Raw genomic sequence first — 21,549 nt, 5'->3', positions numbered from 1 at the left:
TAAAGCTGTTGCTAAATATGCAGCAGGTAGCAAGTTGCAGCTTTCATTGTTTTATCCTTTTAGTTATGAAATTGTCTTCATTAGATATATTTCCTTTTAATGAGTCAGCTCATGACCTTATGGAGAGATTTTTAACAGTCTGAGTTTGTTCAAGGTGAGAAAATTATTGCAGAAAGGAAGGGATAAAGTTGTTGTCAAGGAGACTTTGCATTGATTGTCGCACTGTAAAAGGATGATGATACAGATTGGGAATAAATGATGTTTCTTTTCTGAAGCAAAATATTTGTCATTCTCCATGGGAAGCTTTTAAACCCCCTTTCTACAAATGCTCTCGCTATAGCTCTTGTGGAACTACAAGCTGAACCTGACTACAGATCCGAAGTTTGAATCCGTGGCCAGAGAAGTCTGCAAGTCCACTATTGCAGAGGTAAGCCAGAAGAAAGGCATGGCTGCTATTGGGGCGCTAAAGTTTTTTGGTTTTTTTTTTCATTTCTTTGTGATAGTGAATTAGTGTGCAAATAATGTTTTGGGTTTGGGGAAGTGCTAGTCTTACATGCCAAATTACTAGGTGTAATTAATTTGATCTCCTTGTGGAAAAAGCCAGTTTACTGGTCCAGGGAAAGGAGCAGGGGAAAGAATTTATAAACTAACAACCCATCAGCTCTTACCCGACCTTTTGTCAGAAATCTGTTGTGGCTTGAATTCGTCCTCTCTTTATCAAGTGTTGGACAATTGTAGCAGTGTTGGTGTAGCAGGGATTCCACTGAATTTAGCATAAGGCTGTTTTTGGATTGTGTCTTGGTAGCAGAGAGGATAAGCACACAGACATCAAATGATGAATCAACTTTTTTTTTTTCTTCAAGGCTCAAAGTTTGATTACTCCAAGGACTCTGTTAGGAATTTCCTCTTTTTAGGTTGTACTAGGAGTTAGTCCTCTGTATCTCAAGCATCAACACACCTCTGTCCAGCTTCAAAGATTACTTGATTGATCATTTCTTTCCTTGTGCTCATGCTAGAGCTCTTGAGGCTGTGTGCTCAGCCACACAGGAGCTGACTGAGCTGAGCTTTTTTCCCTTTGGTTGGAGTAGTTTTCAGCTAGGCTTCTGGGGAAGCAGTGGAACCAAGGCTTCAGCTGACTTAATTCAATCATTAAACCGTGCTGTGAAAAACATCATTTGTATATCCACCAGAATAACTTCACCTACCTATGAACTTGCTTTTTAAAAACAAATGCAGTTTGCTCTAGATGATGGCCTCTTTGTGGCTTTTAAAGTAGGTTTTCTTGAAAGACAATCAGTCACATTGTCTCTCCAACCCAGTTTGCGTTGGCAGTTTAATAGGTCTAGCTTTCAGTCATGCAGACTTGCTTGTTAGACGAAAGGAGCATGTCAGTGCTCAGAGCAGGTTTAAGATGAGTGGTTCCCCAAGTCCTCACATTTTGATGGAACCACCTACATGGTTCCTCATTCTTTACAAAGTTTTAATTTGAGAGAAACACACAGAGATCTGGGAAGTTGAGGATGTCAGCAGCAGCCTGGCTCCAAAAGTTTGGGAATTAGTAGTTGAGGGGTACTCTGCTCCCCTTCGCAGCACCAGCTGAGTTGCGGTAAAAATAACGTTAGTGGGAAACCATTATTTAGTATAAGGAGAGATCAAGAAAATAGTTACTACAAGAATGCTAGAATACTAAACAGTGGAAGGAAAACAGCTTGCATCAAAGGGTAACGTTGCGTTTGGAGTTCAGTGACTCCCAAAAGCAAACGCTGCAAAATCTGACAAATCTCAACTTTTTGCAATCATAGGGAAGATTATATTTTTCTGGTTTTATGTCATAGAGCTGCTGCAGAATTTTTACAACCAAGGCATTCTTGAAAATGCTCTTTTAACAGTCTGTTTAATTACCACTTTTGTACAGTGACAGTCTGGCATTGTTGTAAATGATGCCCTCTAAATCTGGCATATGATGTCTAAAAGCAGTGGGAAGAGCATAGCATTTTAGCTGTACATTAACCACCAGTGTTCCTCTTACAATTGTGGTGAATGATAACATGAACTGCTGGTATTTTGCCATTTGGTGAGTGGTTTTTATTTAAAGTAAAACTTGAATAAGTAACAATAATCCTGTATGTTTGATCTTTTGATACTTAAAACTGAGGCAGGTGCATAAACTATTCCACTAATTTTTAAAAGTATTTCTAAAACACTCTTTAAAACTAATGTACATAGTGGGAATATACTGCTAACATACAGTATTAGCCTATTAATATTTTTCTTTAACTCACATTAACAGGTAGGTGTTTTCTTGCTGGTGACTGAGCTCTGATTTTAAATATTGCTTTGTATTAAGAACAAAATACAACTAGAAGAATAATTTCTAGTAAAAGTCATTTGGGAATTGGTGACTGTCCCAACCGGGTACATTCTGAAAAGTCCCCCTTTCATTTTATCGGCTAAATATAGATTTAAATATCAACTTTCTTCTCAACTGTTGTGATTTTATAAGTTCTGGCAATAATTTTAATCTAGAATTATAGTCGGCTACCAGATAATGGTGGTTGTTTCAGAAGTGGCCAGGCAATAACATGATTGCTTGGTCTTTTACGCAGTTCACTGGCTCAGGCCATGGAGCTCTGGGGCTGTTTCCAAAGCCAGGCTCTTCCAAAAACAGCATGTTGCTGTTGTGTTGGTTTGGCTCACGGTACTTGAGCTGAAGTTGGGCCAAACCGAAGATGCAGCTTTCTCGGAGAAGGCTTACTCAACTCTCTCCCTTTCACCCTGCAATGAATCATACGTGTTTTCACTTCAAAACGTATTTTATGCCTTATCTATAACAATTACATTGACCTTAGTAACTATGTTTTTCTAATAGCTATATAGATTAAATACAAAATGTTCTACCAGCCTATGTCTGCCTTCAAAAAATGGTATTTAAAATGTTGCATGTTTTATTTGTTACATAGACAGTAATGGCCTCATAAGCTGAGGCAGAGAGAGATCTGTTTTATTCATCTAGTCTGACCTGTATGAGTCTGTTACAGGATGCCCTGAGTTAATTCTTGTTTGAATTAGAATATATCTTTCTAGAGATGGCTCTCCATTTTTTAAAATTTCCAGTATAAAGCTTCCAACTTGGTATTTGAGAGCTGATAAAATGGTTCCCTGCCTGTTCCCTTAGTGCTGCCCTTGCTTGGTGTCTGAACCTGCCTGGATTATTGATTGCCATGGATCTCCCTTTAGATTGATGAGCCCTTCAGTATTTGTACAGGAACAAATCTTTGATGTAATCAAGTCAATCCATGTATCTATTGCTTGAAAAACTGTCACCACTGAACTTTAGTGTCTGGCTGTCAAGCATGCTTTCTGCATCATTATGGCTGCAGTTTTCAGCATGCTCCTGAACAGGGGACACCAGAACCGGGCAAGTATTTCAACACTGGCTTCCCAGGGTGAAAAAGAGCCTGTGTAATCTCAGTACTCCTTGGAGCAAGGCATTGCACTGCTCATATCGCAAGATTCCTTGGGGAGTGTCCTTAACTGATAGGTAACCATGTTTTCCACTTCCTTTGGAAAGATGCTGTCAAAACTGCCTGCGTCTTTTACTTCCAAAGGTGATGGTTTTGGCCTTACTGTCTGTTTCCGTGAGCAGTGCAGGCTGTGATTTATACTGGGGACCTGTCTGTTCATGTACACTGCTTTTCCAATCCCTGCACAGCTTTCAGCTTTTGTTAGCCGCGATTTTTATTTTTTTTTTAGACCACTGAGTAAAATGGTTTAGTACCAATAATCAGTTCCTATAAGAGCCTGATAAAAATGAATTTGATGAGGATTTTCCTTTATAGTAATTTTCAGCTTCTAGCAAGTTATAAACAGTTCAATAAATATTGTGTTGACTTTTGAGTCAGTCTCACTTCTAGCCAAAATGTTATATTGTACGAGGTCAGGTGGCTAATGGGGGTCCAAGTATGATTTAGTGATGTTGTAATATGCTCAGTTTTCTAAATAAAGGTTTGTCAAACTAGCATTTTTCCTACAAATCCACTTGATTGCAGGGGCTCAATGTGATTTTTATGAAAGATGATTATTAAGCAAGAGGGTTTATAATCCTCCAGGTCGCTGCGTATGCTTTCTTCAGATACTGGCACACATGAGGGATTTCTCATTTCTGAAATATTTTCAAGTATTCGGACTTATAGAAAATCAAACTAAAGCCTAGAGGGTTTTTTTGCCAGCAGATTTTGAAGGTACAGACGCAAGTTTCTTTGAGGATTTTTTTTTTAAAAAAAAAAAGGTTAAATTCAGTAGTTGCAGCCACTATATTTTTATTCTTGTTTTGTTTTACACAGATCAAGGAGTGTGCAGATGAACCAGTTGGTAAAGGCTTCTTGGTGTCATGTTTGGTGGATCACAGAGGCAACATAACTGAATACCAGTGCCATCAGTACATCACTAAAATGACAGCCATTATCTTCAGCGATTATCGGTTGATCTGTGGCTTCATGGATGACTGCAAGGCTGATATCAATCTCCTGAAATGTGGCAGCATTCGACCTGGAGAAAAGGTATCCAGAGAACATGTAAATTGTCAATAGGCTTGTAAAAGTCATTCAGTTAAGGAAACTTATGTGGAGACTCTGCAATAGCATTATCATCTCACTTGCAACTGAGAAAATACATAGCATATCTCATCTGTCTGAAACGGGTGATGTCCTGATTCTGTATAGTTCCTTTTTAATAAATATGCATTCGTTCCTCTATGAGGGACTGCTATTCAGAGACAACTTTCATTTGTCTTTCCTTACTGCACTACAGGTGATCTGGTAGGTAGTTGTCTTCTTGATGACGCTCTGTCAGGCTTGACTCGATACGATGAATCCAAACAATAGATTTAAGCAGACCTATTGCTAGGCTTGTTTCACAGTCTGGTCGGGTCTGATGCAGGAGGGTTATCAAGGTGATGTGGCCTGTGCTTATAACCCTTTCTGCTTTCTCAGGCTGTAGTTGATAGACTGGATGAAGAGCTTTTATCTGTTCGCTTCCCCTTTCCCCTGGCCACACGAAAATGGTTGAAGGGCATGTGGTACCTAGTGTCACATTTTAGTAGTACAGACTTACTAATACTGATTACAATTAGCAATTACGTAGTGCTGCAGGAATGAATGGCTTCTTTTATGGTAAGTTTTTATGTTTAGGGATAAAGTTAAAATTAGCCCATCAACTTTTTACAGTGCTTTTTAAATTATAGCTCTTACACTTTTAAGAATTAGTCTCTTAAAGCAGCTATTAGTGAGGAGGTATGTAACAAAAAATATACACTTTTTTGGTTAAAAAAAAAAAAGCTTTCCCAGGTGTTTGAGTTGTTAGCTGCTGTAAGCAGCTTCACATCCGTAATGTGTTAAATTGAAGTGCTAGTGTATTCCAGAAGACTTAGATGAACAAGAGAAAGCACAAAAATGAGGACTTGCTTTCAAGAATAAAAGCAACCATAGAAGTGGGAGATACTTGCAGGTACCACAGGTTCAGACTGTGTAACTTGCTTTCTCCATAAAGTAAAGGCTCTCTCTTAATACTGGGCTGAAGGACCTCATGAAATGAGAAATTGCTTTTAACAGTCCATATGGAATCAGAAGTGTAATACGGGAGTCCTAGGTGTCAGGTCTGCATAATACCTGTGGCTTGACCAAATTAAAATAAATTAAAATACTTATGGTAGCACTGAAGGATATAGTAGAGTGGATTTTGTGAGCATAAGCCACATCTCTTCGAGTAGAAGTGAAACCGGTGCTGGCAGGCCTCTGTGCATAACCCACCGTGTTGGCTGCAGAGGTTAAGATAGGTGAAGGGTGAGGATGGCCAGGGTGGCTAACTAACTGTGCAAGGTCACCAAGTTTCTGTGGGATAGCAAAGAGAGTCACGAACCAAACTTTTATGGGGCTTAGTGCAGTTTATGCATATTCCTCACTTTCTTGGTACCCAACCCAGAATATTTTGCCTTGGTTTGTGAAAGCATCGCAGCCTGTCATATGATGTCTTTTGTTATGCTGTCATCCTTGGCACTTAGAGCAATTGAAGTATTTTATACTGCTATGGAAACAGCTATAAATGGCTATGCAAGCATTTATTTTGTTGGTGTTCTGTTCTGTTCCTTTTCTGCTTTGGAGAAACCTCATCTAATTTACTCCCATCAGATGCTGGTTCAGGTTTTATTTCTATGCTGTAGCTTCTGAGAGTTGCCTGTAGAGAAACAGTCATTACCCTTTTGTGTGACTGAACGTAACTGTGAGTTTAATAAATAGGACCCGGACACCTGAGGAGGAAGATGGGGAAAGAGATTCATCTCTCTCTTTCTTTTTATGGAAATAAGCACTGCTCACTAACTCCATCCACATCAGCCAGCTAGTAGATTGCAGTATGATAGCTTCATCATAGTAACTGGGATAAACTGGCATTTTTAACTGTAAAAGGCACTTTAGTAGCTATTCTGGAATTACACAGCCTCTTGAAGCCCCTCTGTTAGGTAACTGCTTTCCTTTTGTATACCTTCTTTTTTGTTTTAGCTTGCTTTCTACTTCCTAATTGAATTCTGTTCCTGCTGGGTTTGCTTCTGATGTGGTGTCTTCTGTGCTTTCTTTTCCATGTTTCTTGTTGGTTTTCTGCTCTGTAAGAGCAATAAAGTTCAGCTTAGAAGTCTCGATCTGACTGTAGACTTCATTTTGCTGAATATAGCAGAAAGGCTGTAGATGTGTCATTTGCAAGCATTAAGTTTTGTAGTATGCCTGTGTTGTGGAGTTGGTTTGGTTTTGTTTTTTTTTTTTTCCCTTCCAGTTAATGGAGAAATATTTAATAGTAGTTTCAGTCACCTTTCCAGATGGCTGTTGTGCTTTATAGCGAATTTGGTCTCCTGGCATTGAAAGCTTGCTTTGTCTTCATGCAATAGGGATCTAATTTGAAATTGAAATTGGTAATTGCAATGGAGCTTTTCTTCTTGGGCTGCCTATCAGAATGAGCTGCTTTCCTGGTTCCGGCAATGTCTGGGATTGTATCAAACTAGTGGGTAGTGTATAGTTGCCCGGGTGCTGGATTTAGCCATGCTGTCCAAACTGGAGTTGATTATTTGCCATAATGAAGGCTACGTAAGTGTCAGTTGCACATCTGTTGCAGTGCTTTACCAGATAATAGTATTTTTCAGATTCCTAAAAAAAGATACAGCAGGACCAGGGAGGTGATAGTGCCCCTGTACTTGGCACTGGTGAGGCCGCACCTCACGTACTGTGTTCAGTTTTGGGCCCCTCACTACAAGAAGGACATCGAGGGGCTGGAGGATGCCCAGAGAAAGGCAACAAAGCTGGTGAAGGGTCTAGAGCACAAGCCTTACGAGGAGCGGCTGAGGGAACTGGGGTTGTTTAGTTTGGAGAAGAGGAGGCTGAGGGGAGACCTTATTGCTCTCTACAACTACCTGAAAGGAGGTTGTAGTGAGGTGGGGGTCGCTCTCTTCTCCCTAGTAACAAGCAATAGGACAAGAGGAAACGGCCTCAAGCTGCGCCAGGGGAGGCTTAGGTTGGATATTGGGAAAAACTTCTTCACCAAAAGGGTAGTCAGGCATTGGAACAGGCTGCCCAGGGAAGTGGTTGAGTCCCCATCCCTGGAGGTATTTAAAAGAAGGGTAGACATGGTGCTTAGGGACATGGTTTAGTGACGGACTTGGCAGCACTAGGTTAACGGTTGGACTCAATGATCTTAAAGGTCTTTTCCAACCTTAACGATTCTGTGATTCTATACATTAGGACACTGTTGTTTTCTTGCCTTTTTTCACCCCTAAGTGCTTCGGGCACAGTTGCTCTCGCTCCTTCCCTAGTTTCATAGAAGTACTGGACACAGAGGGGAAATGAGGCTAAATGGGAAGAGCTGATAACATTCAGCTCAATCTTTGTTTACTTAGTACGCTGCTATAATACTACACTATCTGCTGAAGTACTGGGAATTAACTGTCCCCATAACCCTGGTGTCCGGGTTAGCTGAGTGGAGTGCCAGACTGGAACTCGCCATAGATCTGCTGGGTGATTTTCCATAGCCTGACTGCTCTGGCTCCAGCAAGTCAGCACGGCCGGTCAGTGCAAGGTGCTGGGCTGATAAGACAGGTTTTACCCTCCTGCCTGCTGCTCCTTTTGACTCTTGACTCTTTTCTGGTCACTTTTCTAGCTCTTCTCTGCAAGTCTGCAGCTAGAACAGTCATGAACTTGAGGTATGTCAGGTTTCAGAAAGAATAAAGTCTCTTTTGGGGGAGCTTCTGAAAATTACAAAAAAAATAAACAAGAATTGCAAAGCCTAAACTATACTGGGGTGGTGGGGGGTGGGGGTGGGAATATCTGATGGAAAATGAATAGTAAGAACAAGGTTTTTAAAATTCTGTCTTGGCCTAAAGCCACGTGCCTGGAGTTTGTGTTTTGGTCATAGGAATTAAATCTCCTGAAGTGTTGTGCTGAAGGGTGTTTGCTTGGGCATATTTAGAACTTAGTTCCATTTCTCTGTGACTCAAAGTGCTGTAGGACAGTATTGGAAAGCTGCTTGTATCCTTTGTGGATCTAAATGTATCCTTTCATAAAACTACTCAGTTTCAAGGCACTCTTTGCAACTTTCAGTTAAAATTCTCCATTTAAAATTGATAGCAGTGGTGAGGCAACAATTCCAAGAAATGAGTGTGGTTTTTAGATTTAATCTCTTGTATTTCAGTATGTTGCACTGGAGAAATGAGGCCTGGTCTCTGTCAGCCCCTGCAGCAGTTTTGGAAAGTCCTGACTTGTGGAGTGAACTTAGAGGTCTTCAACTCTAAGGTGGAGGTTTTCCGACAACAGGGTGCTGGATAGAGGAAAAGCTGCTTTGGGATTCATTCCACAGCAGCGCTGCAGCAGGCGTTTATACCCTTGTACACACTGGGCAGCCGGTGCTGGAGCAGGACTGGGAGAGCTCACGCCATGGGATGCCAGCCTTCGGTTTTGGTGCCTCTGAAGCTGAGCTGGCCCCGCAGGACTGGTGGTATGTGGAGTGCAGGTGGGAGCAGGCAGCTCTGCATGGCGTAGAGCCACAAAGTGATGCATGTACCACAAATGTGTCTCCAAGCTGTCCTGCTGTCCTTAGGACAAGCCTGTCAAACTTCTGATTGCCAGCTGCTTTAGAAAAAGATGGTTGAGTGCAGCTGTATGCATGTTTGTTTCCCCCTCCGGTCTGTACTAAGAGATTGTGCAATCATAGAATTGTAGAATCGTTTAGGTTGGAAAAGACCTTTAAGATCATTGAGTCCAACCGTTAACCTAGTGCTGCCAAGTCCGTCACTAAACCATGTCCCTAAGCACCATGTCTACCCTTCTTTTAAATACCTCCAGGGATGGGGACTCAACCACTTCCCTGGGCAGCCTGTTCCAATGCCTGACTACCCTTTTGGTGAAGAAGTTTTTCCCAATATCCAACCTAAGCTTCCCCTGGCGCAGCTTGAGGCTGTTTCCTCTTGTCCTATTGCTTGTTACTTGGCAGAAGAGATCGACCCCCACCTCGCTACAACCTCCTTTCAGGTAGTTGTAGAGAGCAATAAGGTCTCCCCTCAGCCTCCTCTTCTCCAGGCTAAACAACCCCAGCTCCCTCAGCCGCTCCTCGTAAGGCTTGTGCTCTAGACCCTTCACCAGCTTCGTTGCCTTTCTCTGGGCATCCTCCAGCACCTCGATGTCCTTCTTGTAGTGAGGGGCCCAAAACTGAACACAGTACGTGAGGTGCGGCCTCACCAGTGCCGAGTACAGGGGCACAATCACCTCCCTGGTCCAGCTGGCCACACTATTTCTGATGCAAGCCAGGATGCTATTGGCCTTCTTGGCCACCTGGGCACACTGCTGGCTCACATTCAGGTGGCTGTCAGCCAGTACCCCCAGGTCCTTTTCTGCCAGGCAGCTCTCCAGGCACTCCTCCCCAAGCCTGTAGCGTTGCATGGGGTTGTTGTGACCCAAGTGGAGGACCTGGCACTGAGCCTTGTTGAACCTCGTACAGTTGGCCCCGGCCCATTGATCCAGCCTGCCCAGATCCCTCTGTAGGGCCTTCCTACCCTCCAGCAGATCAACATTCCCGCCCAATTTTGTGTCATCTGCAAACTTACTGAGGGTGCACTCAATCCCCTCATCCAGATTGCTGATAAAGGTATTAAACAGAACTGGCCCCAGTACTGAGCCCTGGGGAACACCACTTGTGACCGGCCACCAACTGGATTTAACTCCATTCACCACAACTCTTTGGGCCCGGCCATCCAGCCAGTTTTTTACCCAGCGAAGAGTATACTCGTCCAAGCCATGAGCAGCCAGTTTCTCCAGGAGAATGCTGTGGGAAACGGTGTCAAAGGCTTTACTGAAGTCCAGGCAGACAACATCCACGGCCTTTCCCTCATCCACTAAGCGGGTCACCTTGTCATAGAAGGAGATCAGGTTAGTCAAACAGGACCTGCCTTTCATAAACCCATGCTGCCTGGGCCTGATCCCATGGTTGTCCCATATGTGCCACATGACGGCACTCGGGATGATCTGCTCCATAATCTTCCCTGGCACCGAGGTCAGGCTGACAGGCCTGTAGTTTCCCGGATCCTCCTTCCGACCCTTCTTGTAGATGGGTGTCACATTTGCTAACCTCCAGTCAACTGAGACCTCCCCAGTTAGCCAGCACCTCTGCCAGCTCCCTCAGTACCCTTGGGTGGATCCCATCCAGCCCCATAGACTTGTGCATGTCTAAGTGGTGTAGCAGGTCGCTAACCATTTCCCCTTGGATTACGGGGGCTTCATTCTGCTCCCTGTCCCTGTGCTCCAGCTCAGGGGGCTGGGTACCCCGAGAACAACTGCTCTGACTATTAAAGACTGAGGCAAAGAAGGCGCTAAGTACCTCAGCCTTTTCCTTGTCCTCTGTCACTATGTTTCCCTCCACATCCAGTAAAGGATGAATATTCTCCTTAGCTCTCCTTCTGTTGCTAATGCATTTGTAGAAACATTTTTTGTTGTCTTCTATGGCAGTAGCCAGTTTAAGTTCCAGCTGGGCTTTGGCCCTTCTAATCCTCCCCCTGCATAACCTCACGACATCCTTGCAGTCCTCCTGAGTTGCCTGCCCCTTCTTCCAAAGGTCATAAACTCTCCTTCTATTCCTGAGTTCCAGCCAAAGCTCTCTGTTCAGCCAGGCCGGTCTTCTCCCCCACCGGCTCGTCTTTTGGCACTTGGGAACAGCCTGCTCCTGTGCCTTTAAGATTTCCTTCTTGAAGAATGTCCAGCCTTCCTGGACTCCTTTGCCCTTCAGGACTGCTCCCAAGGGACTCTGCCAACCAGGCCCCTGAAACAGGCCAAAGTCTGCGCTCCAGAAGTCCAAGGTAGCAGTTCTGCTGACCCCCCTCCTTCTCCAAGAATCAAAAACTCTATCATTTTGTGATCGCTATGCCCAAGACGGCCTCCAACCATCACATCGCCCACCAGGCCTTCTCTGCTCACAAACAAGAGGTCCAGCAGGCACCTTCCCTAGTTGGCTCCCTCGCCAGCTGTGTCAGGCAGTTCTCTTCCACACACTCCAGGAACTTCCTGCACTGTTTCCTCTCTGCTGTACTGTATTCCCAGCAGGGATCTGGTAAGTTGAAGTCCCCCATGAGAACAAGGGCTAGTGACTGTGAGACTTCTCCCAGCTGCTTATAGAATATTTTGTCTGCCTCTTCATCCTGCTTGGGTGGTCTGTAACAGCCTCCCACCGTGGTATCTGCCTTGTTGGCCTTCCCCCTGATTCTTACCCATAAACACTCAACCCTATTGTCACCATCATTAAGCTCTAGACAATCAAAACAGCCCCTAACATACAGGGCTACCCCACCGCCTCTCCTTCCTTGCCTATCCCTTCTGAAGAGTTTGTAGCCATCTATTGCAGCACTCCAGTTGTGCGAGTCATCCCACCATGTTTCTGTGATGGCAGCTATGTCATAGTTTTCCTGCTGCACAACAGCTTCCCGCTCCTCCTGTTTGTTGCCTGTGCTGCGTGCATTGGCATAGATGCACTTCAGTTGGGCTATTGATCCTGCCACCTTTCTGGGGGGAGAAGCCCTTGTTCCTACATGAACAGTCTCAGGCGCTTCGTAGTTTCTAACACATCCGTGGCTCTTGCGTCTTTGCTGCCACGTGTCTCTCCATCCCCTGCTTCCACTGAGATGGCAGACCGAAGGACCTCACTAGCACACCATCCCTCAAATGTTGGTGTACCACCCCCAGGCTTACCTCTAGCAAGCCTGGTTTTACCCCTTTCCCCCTTCCAATCTAGTTTAAAGCTCTTTCAATGAGCCCTGCCAACTCCTGTGCTAGGATCCTTTTCCCACTTTGAGACAGGTATACTCTGTCTGTTGCCAGCAGGCCTGGTGGTGTGTAAACTGACCTGTGATCAAAAAACCCAAAATCTTGCTGGAGACACCAGGCTTGAAGCCAGGTGTTGATCTGCTGGCTCTTTCTGTGTCTTTCCTCATCATTCCCTGCAACTGGAAGGGTAGAGGAGAACACTACTTGTGCTCCTGATCCCTTAACCAGTCGTCCCAAGGCCCTGAAGTCTCTCTTGATTGCCCTTGGACTTCTAGTTGCAACTTAAATCTTAAATATAGTAGATGTTAGCCTATAATTAAAGCTTGAAGTGATACTTCTCTAAATGACATTCATAAAGTCCCATCCATACTCTGTTTGGCCAGTAGCATGGCTGCCTTCATGCACTTATGAAGAAATGAAGAGTTAGGACCTCCTTAAGCTGGCTTAACTGGTCAGCACTAGCACTCGGGGACCTGATCTCCTGAAAACGAACCCTGGATTAGGTCAGTAAATCTCCCAAGCAGTGTCAAGTGGGCACAGGAACACTAATGGCACCACAAGAAGGCACGTAAATGCTTGGAGGTAGGAGGAAAAGGCAGGACTGCATCATTCAGGAGCCAGCTGTGTTGACTTGTGTGTGTTTCTATTTCTGTTAAGTCTGACGTGTTTTAAAATTGCTCTAATAGAGGGCAGCAGAGTAGCCAGCACTGCAGGATGATCTATCCAAATGTAAAAATTGTGTTTGTGAAGTAATCCAATAAATTAGTCATTTCAAGTTGTGTCCCTGAAATGCAACAGTAAACATTCAGCATCCAGCATATGGAAATCCGCTTTCACTAGGCTGTTAAAAACAGGTTTACTTTCACATATAGTATGACTCTGGGAGTCTAGACCCATGCTGCAAGGAACCAGGAAACTTCTGATTTTCCTAGCAGGAAAAGCTTGCCTTGTGCTCTCCTTGCTGGCTTGCAAGGGAGGCTGCAGGTGAGTGGGAGTAATCTTGGTCTGCCTTGCCTCCCAGCTGCAGCCTTACCTGGGCTGGAGCAAAAAACTGCCGGAGGAGCTTAAAATGGTTGTTTTCAATCATTTACTCTTGCCAGGTCCTCAGTTGTAATTACTGCCTGTGACTGACCACAAGGATTTGCAGAACAGTGTTTGTGTTTGGCGTGGTTGTGGATAAATGACAATTCTAAGTAATGTGGCGAACGTACTGCTAAGTAGTATTCCTCAGACCTCTTTTGGGTTCAGTCCTAAAGGGACTGTTGCTGTGTAATTATATTTCTTCAAAGATGCTGATATCTGGCCAGCATGTGGAGTTGGCCAGTTCCCACTCAAAGAGCAAACCAAAATAAGGAGTTTTGGTGTGTGTGGATTTTGAGGGTTTTTGCCTTTTTTTTTTTTTTAAAGGGGAAAACTACCTTTAGCCCTCTTAAACGGACTATGCTTCTGGGTTGTGTTTACAACTTTGTAATCGACCAATTCTGCTTGTGCTCCAAGTGTAGTAGAGTTAAAACAGAAACCAAAGGCTGCCTGCCTGAGGAGACATGTCAGAACAAAAAGATTTTGAAGAGTTGCGTGGCTTTGAATAGTCATGGTCATGTTTTATGGAGACTGCTTTCTTACTCATGCTGCTGCAACAGCAATGGATGAATCTGCTTGACAGAGCGAGCTGAAGGGATAGCTCCTACATGGTTACTGCAAACGCCAGGTTGAGCAATTCAGATGTATGCAAATATGCGTGCCTCGTTGGATACTCCAGATAGTCTGCTATAAGTTTAGTAGTAATATCCTATCACAGCAGAACAGCATAAATTATGGTGGTTTTCACAGGAAAATCTTGCAGAAGCCTTGAGAGATCTGCTCTGGAAGAATTCTTGTTTGTTAGACAGAGAACAAACCAGATCTTCTACAGAGGTATAGAGGGGGTATGGTTCCCTTTCTAAACACGTAAAAAGAATGTAGGAAACTAAATGGAGCTTTGGTCAGCTTCGCCCTGCCTCTTCCGAGCCTTCATACAAAGCACAGGCTCTCTGCATTTATTGGCAGTCGCTGGTCATAGTCCAAAGTTGTCTTCAGGCTTGCAGGACAGTGGACGTGGCGTACAGTATTGGGCCAGACCTGCATTGTCCGAGACTTCATCTGCTCTTGAATGCTTTGAATTTTTTTTTTTTATTCTCTTAATGGAGGAATTAGCATTGAGAAGCCTACACTGGTCAAAGCTCCTTTGTGGCCTTTTTAGCATCACTAATTATCACCACCCAAACTGAAGGCTTGTCTCAGCATGGAGGAACTATGATTTTTCTCTCCCCCAAGTATGTTCTTAATGTGATGCTGTTGCTTGCTGTTGCCATGGTGTGAAGAGAGCTATGTCAGATTAAAGATAATTTGGCCGTTTTGGTAAACTGCTCTGAGCAGTGTGACTAAGTAGTGATAATCTCATTAGACACATTAAAATAAACCCAGAGCATTGGAGGGGGGATTTCATGGTGACCATCAGCAGGATTGTGGCATATAAGGTTTGTGGATAGTACAGATATTAACTGTTGCCTCCTCTGAATGTAAATGCAGTTTAGGCTGAACTTTTGGAAGTCTATATGTAGACAGTTTGTTGCTTAATTTATGTGGTGCTTATCCAGAATCACAGATCACTTGATGATGTAAGTGCTTGGTTACAGATGTTGTCTTGTTCTTCTCCTATAGGATGCCCACTCACAAGGAGAGGTGGTGGCATGCCTGGAAAAAGGCCTGGTAAAAGAGGCGGAGGAGAATGATCCTCGAATTCAGGTTTCTGATCAGTGTAAGAAAGCAATTCTTCGTGTAGCTGAACTCTCTTCGGATGACTTCCACTTGGACCGGCATCTCTACTTTGCATGCCGAGATGATAGAGAACGATTTTGTGAAAATGTGAGTAGTTTTCTCTTGCCTTCTCTTCTACAGTAATCCATTAAAAAAAACCAAAACCCCATTGGAAGAAGGAATGGAACAGTAGAGTGGAGCCTGGGTGAGATCATGTAATACTGAAAACAGACACGTTGTAGCTGTCATTTTGCAATAAATCTGGTATTAAATTCAGTCACCCAACAAAGAAGCGTTATTTCCAGTGGGTTAACGAACTGAATTGGCATAAATGGTTTTATGGGCATCAGAGCTGGTGTGACAGGGAGTGGAACGACTCGAATGGGGAGGAGGCAGCAAAGGGGAGTGCTTCCTTCTGCAGCAGTAAGCTGTTGCACAAGGTAAGCCTCTTCTGACTCTACTCGCAGCACTCCTTATCTCTGGAGTGATGAGCTGGAAAGCTGCATTGTTCAGTCTGAGTTAGCTTGTATCAGCTGAGTGTCTTCTCTCTAAAAGGGTGATGAATATGACCAGATTTTTTTTTTAATGCAATAAAATTTAAAATATTTTTATAGTATAGAAGCTATCACTGTCATTTGAAATATTAACTTTAATATATTTCTAGTTTCTATTTCTAGATAAAACTCTAGGTGTAGTTTAGCCTGCTCGTTAAGCATTACAAGTCTTATCTTTAATGGTAAATGTTACTGTTCTGTTTCACAGACTCAGGCTGGGGAAGGCCGAGTCTACAAGTGCCTCTTTAATCACAAGTTTGAAGAATCAATGAGTGAAAAGGTAGGTATCTGTCTTAGTGAAACAAATCCTTAACGCAGAAATCATCAGATCATTCATCAATCCAGGCTATGTTATTGTTTTCCAGTGTTGAGGAAAATCCATCATCTATGTGATTGGATAACCGCCTCCTTTAACAGATGCTTTTGCTTTGATATGTTTGTGTTTGCAGCTACGTGCTGGTGGCTTGAATTAACTGTACTCAAGTTACAGCCTTTAAAATCAACGATTTAAATAAATCAAAGCTTTTGGGTGGGTAATTTGGGAAGGTAGATATGGAGCTCAAGTGGTAGCACCGTGATTGAGTGTTTAAAGTAGAAATTGCACCATGCTGGGGTAAGCCTTGGATAAATGCTGTCATAACATACAGATTAGAAACAAAATGCCCAAATGCCTCAGCACAGGAAGCTGTGTGTGTTTCACTCTTGTTTTCAAGGCTATGAGTGTCTGACTTTGAAGCAGCAAATTTTGTGGGAAAGATGCACAGTTCAGTTACTGAAGTTTTCCTTATGTTTTTCCTGAAGATGTGGTTTTCAACAACAACAAAAAAGTTGTTTTGGAAAGCCAGTCCTGAAAAGAGTTTGTATTGGTGTAGGTGTTTTGGGAAGGCAGCAATGTCTTCAGTGATTTCGGAAGCAGCATCATAGTGTTTGGGATTATATGGAATTATATCATCTGTCTGAAAGGATACGAAAATGGATATCTGGAAAGCCCTCCTTGGAGAAGCTCTGCTGAAGGAGCCTGATTCAGAGGCCTGAAGGGATCAGACTCATTTTCTTTTCTTTAAATGCGTTAGCTATCTGAAAGCTTGGTTCCAATTAACAAATTCAAAACTGAGAGTGTGATCCCTGAGGGCTTGAAACAAAGCTTCATTTTGTACAAGCACATCACTGTAATGGACTGCTATTTTTGCTTAACCTGTTTTTGGTTGTACCAGGACAGTGGTGGTTTTTGAGGGATCTTGTCCATGATCAGCTGTCGAAGATGAATGTAAGATGCTGAGAGGTTAGACAAAGCTGTAGCAGATGACTTGGCAGGGAGAGAGGGGTGGATGCTCTGAGGGCACAGTTTGCAGGGCAGGAGGAACACAAAATCTAGTTCTCATTCTTGTAGCTGCCAAGGTTGGACCATCTGCAAAGTCACTAGGTTTGCAGAAGCTATTACCCAGTAAAAAGTCCCTCCTTGCTGATGGCATTGGCTGCTGTGCACACATGTGTAGCCAACAGTAGCTGCCTAGTGGGTGGCTCGCTTTGTCTAATCCAAAACTGCTCGCCAGGCTGGGCTTCTTGGCTGTACCTGAACTTCCCCTGCTTTGGGGCATGAGGTATCTGCGAGCCTGTATCTCCCTGGGTCCAGAGCTTTAAGTCTGTCCAGTCCCAAGGTCCCAGTGGTGGCACAGAGATGGGAGCATGAAGGAGGGGGTGGGAATATCTTGGAGCAGGGCTTTCCAGGTTCTGGACTAGGTATGGAAGGAGGGGGGAAAAAGTCAAAAACCTGATGTAAGGAAGGCGAGAAGGCTATAGGGCTTCTCTGTTCCTTGTGCCGAGATTGCTCCCTCTTCTCCCCACCCTGCACATGCACAGTTTTCCTTCCTTTCAAATAGGCTGAGAATGGACAAATTTGCCTGAGTTATTCTGAATTATCTGCTGCCCTTGGATTTAATTTTCATGTAATTTAAACCAAAAGTTATGAAGCGTAGCAGTGTTTTTACAGGCCCGTTTTTGGACGAGATTTAGAGGGTGGTTGTTGCAGCTGCTGGGTTCAGGTTTGGCCACAGTGCATTCTCGTGAGCCTCACCAGTTGCGGAAAATGGCTAGAAATTCCCATGGTTGGACTGCTTTATCTGCTGTCATCTGTTCGGCGCATTGCAGAACAAATCCAAAGAACACGCTATTTTGTAAATGTGACTGGAAAACGTTGTTTCTTGAGGGCATGGGGTGAGTGTGTACCACAGCTGGGATAAATGTCAGCAACTGATCCTAGTTACCAAGAATGAGTCATGGTCTCAGCCATAGCTCTTCACAAAAAGCTGGATGAATGTGCAGTTTTAAAAAGTGCTCTGCAGAGAGCTGCTGCCTTTAAAACCCTTGATCTGCTGACCTCAGTGTGCATTGTTAACTGTGTGGTTTCTATGAGACAAATGAAATTTAACTGCAGTCCAGCTTAAATGCATGAATTTTAAAGCATCAGTCGTCTTTTGAAATGCAACTTGAAAACTTAACAGCAGCAGGTCTAGCTCTCTGCCACTAGCGCGCGGAAGCTCATACAGCCATCCCAATGTGTCTCCCGTAGTGTCGTGATGCGTTGACAACCCGCCAGAAACTGATTGCCCAAGACTACAAAGTCAGTTACTCGCTGGCAAAGTCCTGTAAAAGTGATCTGAAGAAGTACCGCTGTAACGTGGAGAACCTTCCCCGGTCTCGGGAAGCCAGGCTTTCCTATCTGTTGATGTGTTTAGAGTCTGCTGTGCACAGAGGTAAGTGGAGCTCAATCAAGAGATGGGACCTTGATGTTAAGTTTCTCTTGGACCTTCAGGTTCAGCATGTATTTACAGTCCCCTTCCCCAAGTAACCTTTTCCAGACTTTGGTTCAGAGGCAAATTTCCTCATCGTAATGCTTTCATCACTGTTGTTTTGAAGATCAGAATAGCTGAGTAAAACCTCTGATGCTGACTCCTGTTGCATAGGCAAGAAGTTTAAAATGCAAAATAGCAAATCCCCCTTGGACTGATGATGTGTAATTGCAAATCCTTCTATTCACTGTGAATTCAAGCAGTTTTTTTCCTCCTTTATGTAGTAAGCATTAAATGTGCTACTAGGTTAAAACACAGAATAGAGAACGTGTTTATCATCACTCAGGGAAAGCCAGGGATACTCAGTCCTCTGCCTCTTCTAAGTAACGTTCTTTCCTTGCAGTTCAGTAGCTTGGGTAAATGCCTTAATTTCTCTAACTCTAGTTTTTCCTATATAGAAGGAAGGTAAGTGTGAGAATATTCTTTTTGTTCCTTTAAGTTAGTGTAAGCTGAAAATGTCCTAACACCAGCAGCTGTCCCAAAGGCATTAGAAGGCCTTATGCAGCAGGACCATGCTAAAGGTTCTCTGTGAAATTGCCATAACATATAAAACGACACATTATATTCTCCATATCTGCACTGGAGAATTGTTTGTTTTCCCCCGTGGCATACAGCTGAGTGGTTTCTGATTCAGCAGCAGGGCTGCATGCTGCTGTGCCCCTGGCACGGGAGGGAAAGGCTGCCATAACACCATACGTGTTATGCAATGCAATCTGTGCATTTGTGAGTTTGAATAACTCATTGCTTCTGAATGATGTGGAAATGATGTGTGCTGTTTGTGGAAAAGTTGTGGGTTTTTTCCCTTCTCCCTGCAGTAAGGCAGGTACTTTCCTGAATTACATGCAGAAAAGTACTGTTCAGTTATTAACTTCCACTTCCACAGTGGAACAGGTTCTGCAGTGTGTGGCTCATGCACAAAGCATAGCCCGGGAGGAACACTAATTATTCCACATACCTCCACGTGTCTGTATTATAATGCCTGGGAGCCCCTGTTGGGGTATAGGACCTCTGTTGCATGGGGCGTTTTACATATATGAATAGATTGTGATGGGGGCGAAGGGGAGGGTATAGCAAAAAAGACATGTTCCTTTTGATCAAAAAAACGAACAAACTGTCTACATGGGGACTGTAGGAAAGCTTATAGCAGATCTAAGCATTGATTAAAGTTAGATTTCTGTGCAACTGCAGTTGTTTGGTAGACACTCCGTATATGCTCTTGGTAATATGTTCTATGCTGTGTTTTGGTTTCCTGAGCAAGTATGTGCTATTGCTCTAGAAAACCTTTTCCTCAGAAAATGTTTAACCTGCTGTCTGGACAAATTCCTCCCCCAATTACATATCAAGCTGGTAAATTATCAGAGGTGACTTCTGTTTCTACAGTGGAAGAATGAGCCCTTGAGCATACAGGGAAGAGCTGACCTGTACCATGGAACTACACATCCACTGAGCGTTTTCAGCTGTTCTTCTTTAAAAGCACCTCCTGTAATGTGAAGTCCAAAATAAGATTCTCCTAATCTTTCAGGAATACCTTTTTTCAAATCCATGTATTGAATCCATAGACTGGCTATTTTACAGGTTCAATTAAATGCTGGGAGCTACCATAACAACTGGTTTAATCCGCAGCATGTCTGCTCTAGCACATTTGTTGCAATCTGGTGTTGTCCAGAGTGCGGACATCGTCCCTGTTCTTCCAACATGATGGTAGCACAGGTCAGGAAGGGCCCTGCTAAGCATTAATACTAAACCACGTTGTCTTCTCGTGGCTCAGGTCGACAAGTGAGCAGCGAGTGCCAGGGTGAAATGTTGGATTACCGGCGCATGCTAATGGAAGACTTCTCGCTGAGCCCAGAAATCATCCTGAGCTGCCGAGGGGAGATCGAACACCACTGCTCAGGCCTGCATCGGAAGGGTCGCACCCTGCATTGCCTGATGAAAGTAGTACGGGGCGAAAAAGGAAACGTTGGGCTGAATTGTCAGCAGGCAGTAAGATGCTTTTCTATCACTTTGCTTCTGTGTTGGTCAGTTGGTAGAAGCACTGGTTTGTCTGTTAATGTTTTTCCTTGTGATGGAGATTCTTCTGAAGGCAGTCTAGCTCTGCTGGGTACCAGTGAATGCTGGAGGCAGTTGTGTAATCGTCATGGTACAAAGTGTAACTTGGTATCTAGCAGCACATTAGTAATGTTTTTTTTCCTCAAAAAATATATTTTGGATTGTTTTGCTTTGGATTTTGTATTGGATCTCCAGTAGTTCTTCTCCAGCAGCTCTCAAGTCATGGAATTCTCTCCTGGGTGCAAGATGTAGGGAAACTTGCTTTTTTATAAGTGTTAAAACATTCCCTCTCCTTCCCTTTTCTCCCTGTGGAGAAAATTGTGCATTTCTCCTTGGAAATGCACTACGTCTTCAGGGACAGGTAGGTACAACATACTGCTGCACATCGTTGTAATTGCAGCCACTGAAGGAAATGTCGTTCTTCTCCAAAATACCTCTTTAAAATGGGATGATTCTTTTGCCTTTTTTAAACTCCATTTTGACCCAGATGCATCCTGTTTGTAGTCTCTTTAAATTTAAAACAGTTGTTTAATATTTGTTCAAATGCATTAGTGCTTTTTAATGTAATACATTTTTGTACTTAATAACTGCTTTTAATGACCCATGAGCCTGGAAAAGTGACATCAATGCTAAAAATGGCTAGGGAGTGTTAGTGCTGATGTAGGAATTCGGGGAGATGTATGCTCTTGACCTCCTGCAATATATGGAACCACTGTAGTCCATTTTCTGTGTAAATGTAGCTTAAAGCCAGAGCCGCAAATGTTGCCAGTTTCTGTACGTTATCAAAGATAAATGAATATCTGTTAAATTTTTTGTAAGGGATAGGATGCTTTTGTGATGAAGCTTATTTCTGCGTAAATACCAGGTGTATTGGTGCAGCAGCTGTACAGTTTGAGTCATTTCTGCAGTAAGCTGTAGTGCATGACTTATGCTTTGCAACATTAGTGTGAAAAACTTAAT

The 21,549-nt window shown here is 43.5% G+C and overlaps 1 protein-coding gene across 2 annotated transcripts in view; it reads left to right on the top strand.

The window, feature by feature from the left end:
* GLG1 (golgi glycoprotein 1) overlaps nucleotides 1-21,549 on the top strand; it is a gene marked incomplete at its 5' end in the record, with an annotated part of 90,047 nt that overhangs the window by 40,817 nt on the left and 27,681 nt on the right. For both annotated transcript variants that reach the window (XM_082320927.1, XM_082320928.1), the window contains 6 exons: nucleotides 341-427; nucleotides 4,344-4,559; nucleotides 15,042-15,245; nucleotides 15,900-15,971; nucleotides 18,261-18,444; nucleotides 20,309-20,523. In XM_082320927.1, the coding sequence (XP_082177053.1) occupies nucleotides 341-427; nucleotides 4,344-4,559; nucleotides 15,042-15,245; nucleotides 15,900-15,971; nucleotides 18,261-18,444; nucleotides 20,309-20,523 (978 nt within the window). The remainder of the gene's footprint in view (nucleotides 1-340; nucleotides 428-4,343; nucleotides 4,560-15,041; nucleotides 15,246-15,899; nucleotides 15,972-18,260; nucleotides 18,445-20,308; nucleotides 20,524-21,549) is intronic.

This window comes from Platalea leucorodia (genome assembly GCF_965183815.1).
Source record: "Platalea leucorodia genome assembly, chromosome: 8".
Taxonomy (NCBI): Eukaryota; Metazoa; Chordata; class Aves; order Pelecaniformes; family Threskiornithidae; genus Platalea; species Platalea leucorodia.
Note: the sequence above shows the minus strand (reverse complement) of the source record. Positions and strands in the feature narration are given on the sequence as shown.